Source organism: Pinus tabuliformis, chromosome X (assembly GCF_031772625.1).
Source record: "Pinus tabuliformis cultivar Carrire ecotype Pingquan chromosome X, CPIR1, whole genome shotgun sequence".
NCBI lineage: Eukaryota > Viridiplantae > Streptophyta > Pinopsida > Pinales > Pinaceae > Pinus > Pinus tabuliformis.
The window spans coordinates 746810337-746829695 of NC_142308.1; the positions used below are offsets into that span (position 1 = coordinate 746810337).

General features: G+C 36.5%; 1 protein-coding gene across 2 annotated transcripts in view; it reads right to left on the reverse strand.

Annotated features, from left to right (window-relative positions):
* Positions 1 to 1504, reverse strand: part of LOC149142051 (uncharacterized) — a 123836-nt gene extending 122332 nt beyond the window's left edge. For both annotated transcript variants that reach the window (XM_089447762.1, XM_089447761.1), the window contains exon 1: positions 240 to 1504. In XM_089447762.1, the coding sequence (XP_089303888.1) occupies positions 240 to 983 (744 nt within the window). In that variant the 5' untranslated portion in view covers positions 984 to 1504. The remainder of the gene's footprint in view (positions 1 to 239) is intronic.
* Between the last annotated feature and the right edge of the window lie 17855 nt (positions 1505 to 19359).

A 19359-nucleotide genomic window follows, 5' to 3' on the forward strand; every position in this document is an offset into this window, starting at 1 on the left:
ATGGATTATTTACTTTTCAATTATTTTAAATGATTTGCCCCTTAAGATTTGCCAAAATTTTATATTAGACTATATAAGATGATAAGAAATCTGAACATGAACCTTTTACAGTTTGCATTTAGAGACTAGTGCCAAAGTTTTTACACTTTAAAATAATTTTCCATAGTATTTTTGCTGGTTTTAGCTGAGAAGAAGCATACCCATAAATTTTAGCTGGTTTTAGCTGAGAAGAAGCATACCTCGAGATAGCGAACTAATGCAGGTGAACCCGGTGTAACGTTCCAAGCTTTGTCAGAAGGCCCCGTTGGAGGAACAGGCAGTGGATTGATGCCAAACCGATCTCTCTCCCTCCTAGCTTCTACCATCATCTTCTTCTGCCTGATCTTCTCCATATACTTGGCTCTCACACTATCCCTCGTCCCCAGGATTGATTCAAGCTTCTGCTTCTCCTCAAACTTACTCTGCCAGGTAATTTTATTACTACCCGCAGTCATCTGCTGCAATCCAGGGATATTCCCTACTCCCAGCCTCTGCGCTACCACTGCGGCAGTGACTGAGGGGATGTCAGGGGAGGTAGCGGCATTAGCAATTTCTTTCTGATCGAGGTGGATAACATTGCTCCAATCTCTCCCTGAAAGCACAGCTTGGACAGAGCCCATTTCACCATTTACCATTTGATCAACATTTTTTTCAGTTTTAGTTTTGGGCGGGTGAATGAAACAGGGGATATCATAGATAACAGCCTTTATGAGGAATCTGGAGCGGTTGGCCGTGTCAGTAGCGAACTTACGGCTAATCTCGTTAACATCTACCCTGCGCCACCTCGATCCATGAGGAGGAGGAGGCATGGGGAAACCCAAAAGATCTGCGGCAAGCTCTCTGAGTTTAGAATGAATGTGGGGGAGAGATATTGCAGACCGATCTACCTTCAAAAATGACCTCTTCTGGCCGAAGCTGAGACGTCTGAGAAGGGCAGCAGCCATTTGAATTTGCTACTTTCGCTTCACTCCACTGGCATAATATGATGAACATAGGCTAGAATAGGCGAGAACACTTCGCCCCTATATATGTTCCAACCATTACTACCTGTTCATCAGCCTTCATTCAATCGATCGATAGCTTCCTACATTTCCACTTTGTGCCCCGCCTGATTGGAAATGCGAAACCCGGAGATTCTGTTTTGTTTAGGATTGTTTTATATGCAATTTTCAAAATACTAGTAATCGCTTCGCCAAAGTTGTCCGAGATCCCTAGCATGGAAGCCTGCCATAAATCCTTTGCCTTCTAACTTCGATGCAATGGGCAATATACGAGTAAGTTAACCAGCACACTCGTACGCAGGGAAAAGCGAGTGTCAAAGTGTGTCCGAATATGCTTAAAAAAGGGGCGGTTTTTTATGGTTCATGAATAAGAATAGGGAGGATCCATTCAAGCTGTTTATGATTCAGAGCGAATTGTGGAAAATTTACAGTTTGATAAGATCACTAGATCATAAGAAGATGTCATTGGCAGACAAATGTGTTGTGTTATGAATAACGTTTATTGATATTTCTTATTATTTAAATGGTTTTCTCTTTGGACGATCAATTATATTAGTTATATTTTTTCATCTTAGAGAACAAAAGGAATAGATTTACTTTTAAGGATAGAGGCATACTTCTAATAACCAAGTAGAGGTTGCTATGAAAGATTTTATGATTATCTTTCAAATATGTTATTGAAAGATCTGATTTTAGGGACCTCAAACTTAGAGTAATTTTTAGAATAATATATCTTTTTATTAAAGAGGTCTCGATTTAGTCGGTATTCCATGTTCTAAGATCCAACAATACGAGGGCGAGTGAGCTAGCCAAGCATGTTACAAATATAGCCAAGGGGAACCTCGTAGTAAATGGGATTACAAGTCATCACAATATTCCATAGTTATGTTTCTAGGTCAAATGGATAGTCGTCTTCCCTTAGGACACGTATCCCCTGTTATAGCTCAAAAAACTACCCCTACAATCAAGAAGATAAGCACATCCTTTGCCAAGTGAGAGGATCAAATTGTGATTGGGGAAACATCAGAAAATTTTTGCTTTGAGGGATCAACGCTCTTACCTAGTTATGGGAACCAAACCATAAGGCCTAGCAATGTTCCTACCTAGTTGTGGGGACAGAACTAGTAACCCATCAACGCCCTGGTCTGAATTGCAGATGCGAAACAGAGGGAAAAAAACTTAGATCTAGGAGTTTTTTGGATCTGGGTTTTGAAACCAAGCTTTGCAGAGGACTATTGACCACTGTAAAACACCAAGGAACCAAAAAACCCCCAAGAAAATCAAAGTACAATAGGCTAAAAAAATGACTTACTAGGATCTCCCAAGTATGGTCAACATTTCTATTTAAGGGAAAATTTTGCTTGTGGTAACAAGTTACTTTAAACCCAACAAGCCTTGCCCAGGGCTTGCCCAAACATTGCGTGTGAATGAAGAAGTGGAGCTAAGAAAATCATAATATCCCAAGAACTTCACATTACAAAAAAGAAATTAGAGAACATAACTCTTAACGCTAGAATCCTAACTCTATTTAATGATGTCATCTCTAGAAAGATCTGCCTGAGATCTTTGCTTCTGGATCTCCTAGATAACATGCACATAGAGAAGGAAACCAATCTGATCTTCTTGAAAAACAATGTTAGCGCAAAACATAATGCATCAATCACATAAAATACCAAAATATGAGAGATGAATATGGGGACAATATTTCATTACTATAGCTCTTGAATAGAACTAGAGTACATTATTGAGTTCTCCAAACCTCTGCCCTTGATCCGCTTCTTAACCTCTATGCTCATTAGTGTGTATGCATAAGTTTCGCAGTCACAACTCTCATAACATTCTAGCATTAGTTCCTTTCTTCTCCCTGTGACTAGTGAAGAGCTCCTCCCACATCTACCCAAGCAACCGGCTAGCCGGGGTAAACATGCGACAAGAGGTCACAATGATATGATTCGGCCTCCTAAGTCACCTTAAGGAAGTGGAACCAACGGAAACACACCATACAAACATTTAACATTAGCATTAGAACCCTCAAGAACCAATCCAAATTTCCAGGCAGCTTACCCCTGCGTCCCACTGAACTTTTGGACAACTTAACCTCTGGACGCTCCCATGCTATGGGCATGCCAACGTCCAAGGACCTCTGGACGCTCTCAGAGGCCTGCAAGCCAACGTCCAAGGACTCTTTTTATCAGTTTTGTGCCAACATCCCCCGGGAATAAAGCCATGTTTTCAGGATCAGAGCCCAAGTCACTGCCCAAAATTGGATTATACCTTCATAACAGTACTGGATCCCTACTAGCCATGACAGACATTTCATCAAACATATCACGAATATGTAATCTGCAAGTGTAAATAACATATATGAGCCTAGAGGTCTCGTACTTAGATGAGAATCACTAAGAAGCATTGATCATTCATTTACAAGTAAAAACATGATGAGAGCCATATATAGCTTTTGTCATAAAACACATAAATAACTAGCATAATAGCAACAAAAATACTCATGAAATCGCAGCCATATAATCCAGTATAATACTCATAGAAATACAAGGAGAAATAACCTCATATTGGTGATGCAAAATCCAAACCCCGGATGGGACTTCCACGTTCCACTCGACCGTAGAATGGCTGAGCCAAATCTCTCTTCAACCATTCACCCTCGTGCCATATCCCAAGCATGAATGTGGGATCTCATAGAACACATCAATCCAAAACCATCCAAGGCTTCTAGAGGCCATCCACCTCAACCCATCAAACAGTGATTTCACCTCACTGTCGAACATCACAAAACCATCATCAGATTGGTCTCCATCCAAGTCATCCATGGATTCTAGAGTGTTTGTTCCAACCAAGGCTTCCAAGACTAATAACTCAACCCACAGCTGTCGTCGGGCTTCCGGAGCATTTGTCCAACCAAGGATTCCAAGACTAGTAACTCAACCCACCAAGGGCTTCCAGGGCGTTTGTCCAACCAAGGCTTCCAGGACTAGTAACTCAACCCAAGTTGTTACAGGGATTCCAGAGTGTTTGTCCAACCAGGGATTCCAGGAACTAATGACTCAACCCAAGCTAAGGAAACATGAGAACCAACCCAAACAAAACAAAAAAATAAACCCATAAACTCCATGGTTATCTAGGAAATGGCAAGGCTAGGCAATCCACCGTCAATCCATACAATCCTCCATGCCAGTGACAGATCATGACCAAAAATCAGCATGCATATGCCATGCATGCCAAAACTAGTGAGGAAACATACATGCAACTCAGTACCTATAAGCAAATCTCGTTGTAGTTGTCGATCATGATGTCCTCTTGCGCTTTCCTGCTCTTCCTTTGCCTTCTTTCTCCAAAAATCCAAGTTTGCCACACCCTCCAAGAGTGCTCCAAGAAAACTCTAAGTATCCAAGAGTATGAGAGAGAGAGAGAGAGAGAATAATGAGAGAGCTCAAAAATTGAACTAACAAAAGGTTACACTGACCAAGCCTACCCACTGATCTTCAGAAACCTTTTTATCAATAAGGCCTCTATTTTCTTCATTTTCCATTATTTTCCTTCAATTTCCTCCTCACATACAACTTGTGACCTTTCACCTTCCTTTTCTCCTAATTTCCATTATTTTCATAAATAAAAAGCCAATTAATGCCTCATGCCTTTCCAAAGCCTTTGCCATTGCCTTTTGTCAATTTCCTTAGCCATAATAAACTGAATCAACACCCATTAGGATAGCTAAGGGAACATGAGAACCAACCAAAACAAAACAAGAAAATAAACCTACAAAACTCCATGGTTATCCAGGAAATGGCAAGGCTAGGCAATCCACCATCAATCCACACAATCCTCCATGCCAGTGACAGATCATGACAAAAAATCAGCATGCATATGCCATGCATGCCAAAACTAATGAGGAAGCATACATGCAACTCGGTACCTGCAAGCAAATCTCATTGTAGTTGTTGATCATGATGTCCTCTTGCGCTTTCCTGTTCTTCCTTTGCTTTCTTGCTCCAAAAATCCAAGTATGCCACACCCTCAAAGAGTGCTCTAAGAAAACTCTAAGTATCCAAGAGTATGAGAGAGAGAGAGAGAATAATGAGGGAGCTCCAAAATTGGACTAACAAAAAGTTACACTAACCAAGCCTACCCACTGATCTTCAGAAGCCTTTTTATCAATAAGGTCTCTATTTTCTTCATTTTCCATTATTTTCCTTCAATTTCCTCCTCACATAAAACTTGTGACCTTTCACCTTCATTTTCTCCTAATTTCCATTATTTTCATAAATAAAAAGCCAATTAATGCCTCATGTCTTTCCAAAGCCTTTGCCATTGTCTTTTGTCAATTTCCTTAGTCATAATAAACTGAATCAACATCCACTAGGATGTTTTTCCCACCATTCAAGGAATATGCGTCCTATCACCGTGGCCTTATATATTTTTACATGAATTTTAACCAGGGTTGTTACAGAACCCTCCCCCTTGGGGGAACACCGTCCTCGGTGTTCAATGCCACCTATAACCAACAAGACCGCTGAAAACAAAACATACTTCCCATAGAACTTTATAACATAGCTCGTTGTAGTATTTACAAGGACCACTGCTCAAACATGACAATCATACCGTTCACTGGAGCTTTATAATACAACTCATTACGATATTTGTTGGCCCTCAATTTTTGTCATTTTTGCCTATCCTAAACCCATCCATTTACCACCATATTCCATCATATTTCACTTACATATGCTTCATTTCACTCTTATTTTGCATATTCAGGTAACTAAATTAAGTTTTTCAATTTTTAGAGATTTTTGTAAAAATTGGTTTTAAGAGTAAATTTGTACTGCACTAAAAATTCTCGTAATAGCTCCATTAAAGTCATATGTGCCGGAAGCCTGGACGAGAGCTAAGCGTGTATTTGGAAAGCTTGGGAACCACAGATGGATGAACACCTATTAGTTCGATCAAACTGAGCAAACACAAGCCCAGTCAACGTTGGTCAAACTTGACCTGTCATTCAGAAATCCCTATTAAAAAGGGGAAGAATATTATTTTTTGGATTTTGCCTAATTTTGTGAACCAGACTTAATGAGTTTGACCTAGATGGATTGATTATGATAGATAAATATTTTTAGAGCTATTGTAGCTAATTTTGTTGACTTTTTTCTTATTTAAACTGATTTTATGAACCATTCATGTATGTTATTTGTATTCAGACTATTGGAGACCTTTTGATAATTTGAAGAATACTTTCTACTGTTCTAAGTTGTTCATGGTGTGGATATTTTCATAAATTAGTTGTAGCTGAGAGTTCCTTAGGTGTACAAGGCAAGGTTGGAGGACTCTCATACCAAGCTAAGTACACTTTGATTACATTAGCATAATTTTAATTTCAGCATTTCTTGTTTCAGATTTATGCTTCAGTTATTTAGATGTGTGATGCTTTTTGTATGATTTTGGGATGATGATAGTTTAAAATGAAATTTGCATATGAAAGGACAAACAAGAATTTAAGTTCACTTATTTTTCTATCAAGTAATGAATCATAGCTAAAATCATCATTTTTGCATTTCTTGTATTATTTCTTCAATTCCAGTTTTATTTGATGCAATGGTAATGTTATTGGAGTAGATCTGTGAGGAAGGACAACCAGGATCTCCTAAGTTAGGAGTCTCTTCTCTTGTGATCTACACATTACAAACCATTGCTTTTTAGTTTCTCTTCTTGGGGACAGTTCTGCGAGGAAGGACAACCAGGACCTCCTAAGTTAGGAGCCTCTTCTCTTGCTTGTTGCATCTTGAACAAGAAACTTTTTAGTCTTTTAAAACTTAGGATGTATTTGTAATATGCACTTCTTTTAACTTTATAGTCTCGCCTTCCTAATTTTATTTCACCTAAAATCCATATATTTTGGACATGCTTCAAAGTCTACAAACCCAGATTGACAAGTAAACCACATGTGTTAGCTTACTTAGTAAATTGACCTTACATTTTTGGCATTGTTGCCGGGGAAGCTTATTCAAAGTTAATCAAAATAGGAAGCTTTAAAAACACACACACACAAAAAAAAACACAAACAAAAGACAAAACAAAAACATAAAAAGTAAATAGGATTTTTCATTATGGTCATTTATGACTAGATAGAGAGATGAAAAATGTAGATACACAAAACAATACCCCCCAATTACTAAACCACTGGTAGAAGCAGGACTACCTCCATTTGAATTAACTACACCAATTGCCGGAAAACCAACTTTGGAAGAATTAGAAGAAAAACAACGTTTAGGACAAAGGTTAACTCTTGTTGAAAGACAAACTTTGTTAGCTTATGAAGTGAAGAGAAAACAGAAACACATAGAAAAATCTTCTAGAGGAAAACAAAGAGAGACAAGAAAACCAATTGATCAGCCTATTCTTGAACAAATAGATCAGCCTATCTTTGAACAAATAAAACAAGTTGAATCTCAAGTTGTTACTGAAACATTTGAGACTATTAAAAAAGATATGGCGGAAGAAGGGCAAGGATCTACCATCCTCACTCCAAAACAAAGGTTACAATATGAAAAACAACAAAAAGAATGGCAAAGAAGAAGAGAAGAAGAGGCAAGAAGAGAAGCAGAAAGGAAAAGAGAAGAATATGCCAAAAGAGAATATGATCATAAGAGAAGACAAGATGTAGAAATAGAAAATGATGAAGAAACTACTTTTGGATTTCCAATTGTAGATACTAGAGCAATTTTAAGAGAAGAGGTAAAAATGAAGAATATTCAACCTTCAGTTTTACAAAAATTCTATGGAATGTCTTATGAAGATCCTGATTCATTCATGTTTGAATTTGATATCTTATGTAAAACTTATGGTTATACTGATGATACACATAAATTTCGTCTTTTTCCTGTTGTTAACACCTCAAGAAACTCACCTAGGTTGTATACCAATGATTCTCGGGAACATTACAAACTCAACAAAATGTTGGAAAAATAGGTGGATGAATGAAAGAAATGCTACATATTCAAGCCAGATAACCACTTCTACTATGATTGACCCCAGACATGGGTGAACACCCCCCGACTACAAGGCTTTTAACCACCGATTACTCTCAGCTTTAGGGACAATGTGATGATGGAGAACACTGATCACACCAGCAGATGCATAGGACCCTGTGATGGCCAGCTGCAACCAGTTTAAAGGTCTGTAAATCTGCTTTCTAATGCACAAATAGGATGACAGCTCTCTGGCATTAAAACAACAGAAACCTGCAAACAAATTCAATGATGCATGCTAAATCCTAACACAAAGGTGGGATGACAGTGCCTCTAATGCTAAACATTAACAGCACATGAACAACTGCAAAACAAGTACAACCTAGAAGAAGAAGAAGAAGTGGAAAGTGAGCAATTAACAACAAAAGAAGCTTGTATTAGCTGGAAATGCAGACCAGAAGCTACAGGTTACAATGTAGTTACAGTCTTCAGAAGTTGAAGCTTGCAACAGAACGACATTCATCCCCCCCCTTACATTCTATTTCTGGGTATATATGGAGGTTGAATACAAAATTTCTCTACATAATTCATGCGTGGAGGGGTCTTAATGGACCACCAACCACATTTACAATTTAGATATGGGTCGTTGCTGCACTTTGAATGCTTAACTGAACAAAATCGGCTTTTTCTGATGCTTGACTGATACAAGGCTCCATCACTGATAAATGGTTGAACTGCTCGAGGGTGTCCTTTCTGTCCTTCGGCCATTCTGCTCTTTAAATATAGTAGCTAAGGAATTAACTGTGCAGGTACCAGATGATGGCTTCCTCCCTCCTTCACGAGCTCGAGACAATCAAAGGGAAATGAAAATTCATGGCGGGAGTAAGAGCAGGCCGGGGATAAATCTCAGCCATTGGATCGCAGAAATCAACAGTTGCGATCAACTGACAGGGATTATTAGGAGGACATGCGAGTTAAACAGCGGAAATAATCCCAGCTGTTGGATCATGAAAATCAACGGCGGAGATCGCGCGCGAGGAACTATCGGGAGGTGACAAAGAAGATGTGATGAGGGCCATTGGATCACCATCGGGCAAATCCAACGGTGATCGCACACGGGAGTTGTGCAGAGTTTAAACGGCAGGGAGACAACGGTTTATTGACGGGCGATTTTCCTCGCACCGCCTATCGAGCGATGGCGGTTTTCGTATTAACCCGCGCGATCCAGCATGTTTGCAACGCGTGGCAGTGGGAAACCACCGCCCCCGTGAGTTAACAGTCGAGCAGGTTGGCGGAGCGGGGATAGCGACTATCGTCGGATTAATCAACGGACGGTGAAGCGGCACGGAAAATGCACAATACTTAATGTGCGGGAAAAGGGCTGCAAAGGGATATGTAGGGGTGGGTCATATGGGTGCGGGCACATAAGTTTAGTGCCTAGAGTTGAATGAAGAATAGGTTTAAACGCGGATTTAACATGTTTTATGGGTTTTAAATAAAATGGCCCAGGAGCCGGGAAAAAGGATTTCGGCGGGGTTTACAAAGGATAAAGAATAGGAAGAAGGAAATAATGAGAGTTATGGGAAATAAAGAGAATGGAAGAGGATATGGAAATAGGGGTGGGGAAAGCTATAAGGTCATAATGTAAATGAAGGAAGGAGGAAGAAAAGACCACTGCCAACACCTTTCTCGGTACAAACCAACCACCAATCTTGAATTTGACCCTTTAAGCAGTGAAGCTTATAGTAGAGCTAACACCTGCTACTCTTAAAGCAGTTGCCTTAAAATTGTTTTTGGGATTACGGGAACACTCTATTACGTCTTGGGAAGAAATGAAGAAATTTTTTCTTAAGAAATATCAAGCCTATTGCAGGCCTAGAGATTCAAAAGAAGATATTTTTAGAATGTCTCAACAAGAAGATGAGAGTTTGGAAGAATACTTGGAACGATTTCTTTATAACCTGCAAAAATCCAAACAACATTCTCTAAATCCCAATACCATTAGAACATTTTTTCTTAAAGGAATAAGAGATGAATATCTTGATATTTTCAATGTAATGGGTAAAGGAGATATTTCATACTTACCATTTGATGAAATTGTTGAATTATGTCAAAAGTACTCTAGAGGTAGATCCAAAACAAGAAAAAGAGATATAACTTCTAGAGCTTCTAAATCAGCAATAGGAGGAGTGACAAGAGCAGAAATAGGGAGTTTGTTAGAAAACTTTAAATAGATCTTTTGAGCACCTTAGGAACACAAGTTGATGTATTAAAAGCAAACAAGAAACAAGAAGAAGAAGAATAAACAATGTCAATATTTTGTCCTAAGTGTAAGAAAAAGTATCTTTTATGAGAATGCCATTTGGATAATAATCTTGTTTGTGGACTTTGTACAGAAAATCATGTTACAGACAATTGTCCAACATTAAAAGAGTTGCAAGCAGGTCAATTAGAAGAAACTCAAGGATTTTATTATATGGAACTAAGAAGAGCTTGGAAACCACGTTTGCAGGTACATCCCAACAGTTCCCTCAACAAATTCCCAGAATTTTCAGTATCAAAATTCATGGAATACTCCTATGCCATGGCAGGTTTGGCCTCCTTAGCAAAACCAAAACCAACCTTCACAAAGTTGGCAAGGATATTCTTATGGAGCCCAACCTCTCCAACAATTTTATCCTCAACAATATCAATCTCATCAGTCATATCAACAGCTATATCCTCAACAATCATTCTCATATCGACAATTCCAGCAATCCACTCAATCAAATCCATTTACACAACAATCAATGCTTGCACTAACTCAACCTCAACAGCTTCAGCTTCCTTCTAACCAACCACCACCTAGACCAACTCAATTACCAGCTCAGCCAGTAGCAAATCCAAGTAACAGAGTGGAGAGGCCAACTTATAATGTGGAAGAAACAACATTATTTCCTACATATTATATTCTTCATATTCAAGACATCCACTTGAGGTCAGGAAAAGTTCTCCAAAAAGATTCTCCACCAATCATAGAAGAACAAATTGAAGAAGGAGAACAATCTAAAAAATCTAATCCAAGGAATCAAATTCAAAAAAGCAAAACTATTATGACTCAGACACCACCTTTCCCAGAAAGGTTAGTTGATTAGAAAACTTCAATTTCTCTTCCTGAATTTGATATCATAGATGAATTAAAGAATTCTTATGTCAAAATTCATTGTTACAAGCTATCAAAGATATTCCAATTTATACAAAAACAATAAAGGAATTATGCATTAAGAAAACTAGCAGAAAGAAAAGAGATCCACCTACAATCCAGGTCATTGGCAAACTAGCTAGTCTCATGTCTGCAAAAACAACAATTGAAAAATATATTGATCTAGGGATACCTATGGTTACCATTTCAATCAATAATTTTTCAGTTCCTAAAACATTAATTGATCTAGGAGTTGCTATAAATGTCATGACAATAGAAACTATAAAGTATTTAAAATTCTCAAATATCTGACCTACTATTACAATTTTAGAACTAGCAGATAGATCTAAAGTAGTACCGGAAGGAATACTTGAAGACATCATTGTTTCTTTGGATTCATGGGAATATCCAGTAGACTTTCTAATCTTGCAACCAAAAACTAATCTAGGAGGCCATCCTTTAATTCTTGGCAGACCATGGTTAGCCACAACAAATGCCTTCATTGGATGCAGATCAAGAAGCATGATCATAGCACATGGAGATGAAAGGAAACATATCACACTCTATCCTCCTGCTCAATCACCTTCTTTACTATCATGGCCTGATGATCAACAGGAAGAAACTCTGCCTGTTTTAAGTATTAATCAAGCCTAAGAAGAACATGAGGATTTAATAGACCTTTTTATCTCAGATTTCCGAGCAGCTAAGAATAACAAAATATGAAGCTGCAAATCATCTTCTAAATCAATGTTTTCAGGAAAATTGTATTATTCAATCATTACAAAATTCATTTGTAATCATTTTTCTTGTCAACTCAATTACCAAATCTCAAAGCAAAATCATTTAAATCAATCCTAGAAAGAATTTAAATATTGGTAATAATCTATAATCATCACAGGAAAAACATGCAATTGCATTATTACAGAAATATTCAAAAGCTTCTACCTAGGACTATACAGACATGCAAGGAATCCATAAAAAAACATGTATCCATCACATTTACACAGATGAAACAATCAAACTAGTAAGACAACCACAAAGAAAAATGAATCCAATGATGAAGGAGATAGTGAAAGAAGAGTTGCAGAAAAATATTACATGTAGGATTTATCTACCCTATCTCTGATAGTCAATGGGTTTCTTCCTTAGTTGTGGTACCAAAGAAAAATGGCAAATGGAGAATATGTGTAGACTATAGGGAACTGAACAAAGCAACATTGAAAGATCATTTCCCACTACCATTCATTGATCAAGTACTAGACTCATTAGCAGGGAAAAAGTTCTTTTCCTTTCTTGATGGATTTAGTGGATACAATCAAATCAAGATAGCATTAGAAGATCAGGATAAAACTACATTTACTTGTCCATGGGGAACATATGCTTATAATGTTTTACCTTTTGGACTATGTAATGCACCTGCTACATTTCAAAGAGCAGTCTTAGCTATCTTTGCAGATCTTATACATGAATGTGTTGAAGTCTACATGGATGATTTTACTGTTTATGGAAGTACATTTGATGATTGTTTAAATAATCTTGAAAAAGTTCTAAAAAGATGCATAGAGACAAACTTATCCCTCAGCAATGAAAAATGTTTTATGATGTTAACAGAAGGGATAGTGTTGGGACACCACATTTCTTCTTCTGGAATTAAGGTAGACCCAGCAAAGATACAAGTCATTGTAAACTTAATGCCACCAAAAACACAGAAAGAAGTAAGAAGTTTCTTGGGATATGCAGGCTACTACAGAAGATTCATTGAAAACTTCAGCAAAATAGTTTTACCCTTGTTCAAATTACTTGCAAAAGACATTGAGTTTCAATGGACTACAAATTGTCAAAATGCATTTGAAAAATTGAAAGAAAAATTGTCTGTAGCACCCATTCTTAGAGGACCAAACTGGTCATTGCCATTCCACATATCCACTGATGCATTAGACACAACTATAGGAGCATCTCTAGGACAAAAAGAAAATTAGTTTAACTATGCCATCTATTTCATAAGTAGAAATTAACTCCTGTAGAATTAAACTACACAGTAACTGAAAAAGAAATGCTAGTTGTTGTGCATGCAATCAATAAATTTAGGCATTACATAACAAACTATCAAGTATTTAGTCATACAAATCATATACAAATCATTCAACCATTCAATATTTAATGAACAAAACAATAACTAATGGCATAATTACTAGATGGTTGTTACTAATGCAAGAATTCACTATTACTATTTTAGATGGGCCAGGAAAAGATAATCAAGTGGCAGATTTCTTGTCAAGATTTAATTCTCCTAATGATCTTATCCCCGTTTCAGACAACTTTCTTGATGACCATCTATTTGCTGTAACAGCTAAAACCCCATGGTTTATCGATATAGCAAATTATTTGTCATCTGGAATATTACCATCCCATTTCACTAGCAAGTAGAAAAGGAAAATAATTAAACAGAGTGCTAGATATACTTGGGTCAATGGTGACCTCTTTTATACTAGTCCTGATCTTTTGATAAGAAAATGTGTGAGAGAAGATGAAATTCTTGATATTCTAAAATCATGTCATGATGAACCATGTGGTGGCCATTTTGCAGATAAACGGACAACATACAAGGTGCTCAAACTTGGCTACTACTGGCCAACAATTTTCAAAGACTCAAAGACCTATTGCAAAAGATGTGATAGTTGTCAAAGAACTAGAATACCTATAGTATCATATGAGATGTCATTGAAACCACAAGTACTTATAGAACCATTTGAACAATGGGCTCTAGACTTTGTGGGACCAATTAACCCGCCTTCAAATGGAAAGAAGTACATCTTAGTATGTACAGACTATGTTACAAAATGGGTTGAAGCAAAAATAGTGGCATGAGCAATATAATTAACAATGGTTTCTTTCCTCTTTGAGGAAATATTTGTAATATTTAGAGTTACAAGACAGATTGTTACAGGCCAGGGAACACAATTCACTTCTAAGCTTGTCCAAGATCTTACAGAAAAATACAAATTCAAGCATAGAAAGTCTACTCTTTATCATCCACAAACAAATAGACAAGTAGAATCCACTAATAAGGTTCTGGAAAATATCATGAAAAAGATAGTACAAATGAACAGAAAAGATTGGTTAGACAAATTGAAAGAAGCATTATGAGCATACAGAATTACATCGAAAAACACTGTTGCATTCAGTGCATATCAAATGGTATATGGTAAAGAAGTTCTGCTACCAATCGAATTTCAAATTCATACATTCAAACTTGCAGCAGAATTAGGATTGGATCTGTCAGAAGCTCAACAACAAAGACTTATGCAACTGAATGAACTAGATGAGATCAGACAACAAGCAGTTGAACATACCTCACTAGTACAGCAACAAAGAATCAAATGGCATGACAGATTTATCAAAAACAAAAATTTTCATAAGGGAGACTGGGCACTTCTTTTTTACTCCAAGTACAAAGATTTCAAAGCTAAGTTCACTACTCATTGGCTTGGGCCATATGAAATAGAAGAAATATTTGACAATGGAGCAGTCAAGATAAAAACAATCGATGAAGCAACAATTTCATTTCTAGTTAATGGTCATAGACTCAAAGTTTACAACAAACCTATCAATAAAGAAGACTTTCTGAACAGAGTCTCAGCAAAAGACAATATGGAAGTATTGGAACAACATAGTAATATGCCTTCCCTATTTCCAGAAGAATAAAAATAAAATAAAAAGGTTAAAAAATAATAAAGGAGTTTGGTTGTGAAAATCCAGGATACTGGCACAATACAAACTCGAATTCATATCGGAAAACCAACTTGTTTGGCCAATATGAATTCTCTCTTTTATGTTTTTCATTTTTTATTTTTGTAGGATCATCCTCCAAAAACTTAAAGACTTGAGGACAAGTCTTAAGATCAACAAAGGGGGAAGATTCATAATAAATCAACAAACCATGCAATGGTTTAATATCAAGCAATTGTACTATAGCAGGGACCTATTTCAAACAAAATCAACATTTATCAGTAAGGGACTTGTTTCAAATAAGATCAATATCATATATAGAAGGGACCTGTTTCAAATCAACATCAAAGGGACCTAAGAAGCAGCTACAAGCATCTATTTACAGTCCAGTATTGACAAGAATTCATTTTGAAAAGGTCAAGTGTTGACAAAAGAATCAAAGCATTGACAAGGAACTATCAAGTAAAAGGGAAAAGTACTGTAAGTTTAAAAGCATTCTTAAAGCCTTTGATTTTGAAATTTTTTCTAAAGATTGATAACTTAGTTTAAAATTTGAATATGCAATACTTCTAGCCATGTACATTGTACATTATCCTATATCACCCTACATATTCATTCATTTCATCACTTAACCACACATTCACATTTCATTTCATCACCAAACCATACATTCACATCTCATTACTCAATCATATCATTTGCAATTTTTGACTAATATTGTTGGCCACATCTCCTTTGAAAAAAATTGTTGCATCATGGAGAAATTGTCTATACAACCTGAAGGATTAGTTTATGCATCTACAAAACAAGAACAAGAAGTTAGTATCATTGTAAAAATATGAAGAAAATTTGATTTGAAATGACCTAAAACTATGGTCATTTCAAAATCAAATACATAAGTATATGATGAAAAAGGACAAAAGTTACAATGATAAAAACATGAATATGCAACATGTATATAAGTATGATGGATAAGCAAACAATGATGAGCTAAGGTTGCATGCAATACGAAATCATAAGCTAAGGTTGCATACAATACGAAATCATAAACTAGGGTCCTAATGGTTATGAGTATTCAAAACTCTAAACATACAAACTATGATGCGACCTTAGTGATATAAAACAAGTGTCGAAGGGTGTACAAAAGGTAGCACGGTCATAAGTAAATGAACCGTGATGCATTAACACAAGTGGCAGCCCAAATTGAAAATGGACAAGACAGCTAAACAGTGAAATGGTCAAAAACATTTCAAAGGGATAGAGACAAAGACTCTGCATATTCTCCTTCATCATCATAGCTAAACTCAACTCAGAGACAGAGAGAAATATTACGCATTCACCCACAGTGTAATGAAGCTCTAACCAAAGGAAAAAACGCAGAGAGTAAACCCTATGTCATGGAGAGACTGTGTGAAAGAGTAGTGTGAAAAAATGAAGAGCAACGTGGTGAAATAAGGAGAAGAAGAACCTCAAGCAGCGTGGAGAAATAAGGAAAGGAAAACCCTGTGCTGCGTAGAGAATTTAAAGGAACTTGGTTGTTTGAGGAAGGAGAAAGCGATTGGGATTTCCTCTACGCTGAGCTCCAACAAAATCCACAAAATACACAGATAATTCCTCAATTAATGCAGTGACTCTCAGTGATAAGGTAAGCGTCAAAGACTCCTTAAACAACTAGAACGATTTCGAAAAAGTTAAACTCCATATTTGTTTAAGATGTGTCACAATGGGAGAAAAATACGACTTCAGTTCCAGATTTTTAATGATTTGTCATCTTCAAAATCCTCTGCCACCTGTAGAATCCACGATTTCTCGAGATATTAGAAATGAGATTAATTGAAACTATATGTTTACAAAGAGAAGACAAATCATTAACAAGAGGTTTCTATAAGTTTTTTTACAAACTCTTCTTGCAATTCAGGTATCAAAACCACGATTTCCTCATGCAGTTTTTGTCAAAAAAACTTTGCATAGTGAATGTTATTTCAAAACACAGTGTGTAGTTTCTAAACAGAGGAGGTTTTTTCATAATTTTTTTATGAGGAAATACGATTTGCAAAAACAGTGAGAGATTTTCTTACAGTGGAAATTTTTCTTTGGGTCTTTTTACATAGTCAAAATCTTTCTTTAATCAAATTTATAAACGGAGAACCTTGTGTTGATACTATTTGCAGCAGCAGTCAAGAAAATTGAAGATTTATAAGCAAAGGAAGTAATCTCATTTGTTTTCAAAAGCTAAGGAGATCTGAGCATATGCAAACGGAAACAAAAATGGAATCCAAAGAATTCAAAGTAGAAAATTGGAGTAAGGAAGCAGCGGAAAAATTGTTTCAAGCAAGACTATTGGAGTTCCTTAGGAAGTTTAATGGCCACAATGACATAATTACACAAGAATTCATAGAAAAATTTGAAAATGGGAAAACTAAAGTGGGTGAACTTCCTATACCAGTGAATCCAACTTTCATATCTCAAGCATTAGAACTTCCTCTAATAGGAGAAGAATATCATAAAGGTTTACATTTTAAGGAGAAAGGATGGACATTTTTCTTAGAAAAACAAAGGAAATGGACCTTTGATAGGACAAAAGGAATTTTAAGGGATTGGTTCAGAGAGCCTTGGTCAGAATTAGTTGTGATCATCCAAAAATATTTTACTTGTGACAATAGGCACAGTATAGTCTACCTTTACCATATAAAATTGCTTCAACATATCAAAGGAGACTGTAAAATCAATATTCCTTACTTCTTTTCAAAGAGCTTGACTAAAATGATAGAAAATGTTAAAAACAAAACTGAAGCTAAAGAGGCTAATGTCTATCATTGTGGGTTGATTAAGATCCTTGTTGAGTATCAGGCAAGAAACAAAGGGATACTTTGGAATGAGTTTTTGGCCAAAAATCACTTTGAATACCAATTAACAGGGAATCAGGAAAGGTTTGAGCAATTACATGTCACAAAAATTATCATGAATTCTCCTTTGTATCCAAGGACAAGATTGAAAAAGAAGCAAGATGGTGTTATGATTGAAAAATCAAAATCATTTTTTTCCATTCCTAGGAGATCAAGAAGAAAGTCACAAGAAGAGCCAAGCAACCAAGGGAAAGACCCAAAAATTGAGATTGTTGAAACCAAACCTCCACAAACATCAAAACAAATTGATGAGATCATATAGAGATTGGAGGAGGAAGCTCGGGAAGAGCCCATAGAAAAATGATCTTATTTTGAGGATGCTTGGGTTGGAGCTACCTCATCTCATTCATATGCTAAAGAGGCAAGGGAAGAATCCAGAGAATTGCACAATGAGGAATATTTGAAGAAAATAGCAGAGTTGACTAGTGAGCTAGAGGACAGTAAAATCATGGAAAGACACTTGAAGAGAGAGAACAAAATGTACAAGGAAAACAACAACAACATAGTCCAAGAAAACAAGAAATTGAACAAGCAAATAAAAAAGCTTGAAACACAAAATATGCTCATTTCTAAACAAGCCTATAGATGGCTAAAAGAGAAGAAGTTATGGCAATATAAATATGAAAAACAAAAAGTAAAAGTTGCCATCTACAAAGCAGAGGAACATGAGGGCATTGATATTTTACTTCGAGCTGCACAGGAAGAGGCTACAAGTTTAGGTACAACAGGGGAAACATCACTTAGAAAGTCCAAACGAAAGAAGCAAGCATGAGGACATGCTTGAGTATCAGTAAGGGGGAGATGTTGGTCCTCAATTTTGGTCATTTTGCCTATCCTAAACCCATCCATTTACCACCATATTCCATCATATTTCACTTACATATGCTTCATTTCACTCTTATTTTGCATATTCAGGTGACTAAATTAAGTTTTTCAATTTTTAGAGGTTTTTGTAAAAATTGGGTTTTAAGAGTAAATGTGGACTGCGATAAAAATTCTCGTAATAGCTCCGTTAAAGTCATATGTGCAGGACACTTGGCGAGAGCTGAGCGCATATTTGGAAAGCTTGGGAACCACAAATGGATGAATATCTATTGGTTCGGTCAAACTGAGCAAACACATGCCGGGTCAACGTTGGTCAAAATTGAACTGTGATTTAGAAATCCCTATTAAAAAGGGGAAGAATATTATTTTTTGGGATTTTGCCTAATTTTGTGAACCAGACTTAATGAGTTCGACCTAGATGGATGGATTACGATAGATAAATACTTTTAGAGCTATTGTAGCTAAGTTTGTTGATAATTTTATCATTTAAACTGAGTTTATGAACCATTCATGTATGTTATTTGTATCCAGACTATTGGAGACCTTTTGATAATTTGAAGCATACTTTCTATTATATTAAGTTATTGTTCATGCTGTGGATATTTTCATAAGTTAGCTGTAGCTGAGAGTTCCTTAGGTGTACAAAGCAAGGTTGGAGGGATTCCATACCAAGCTAAGTACACTTTGATTATATTAGCATA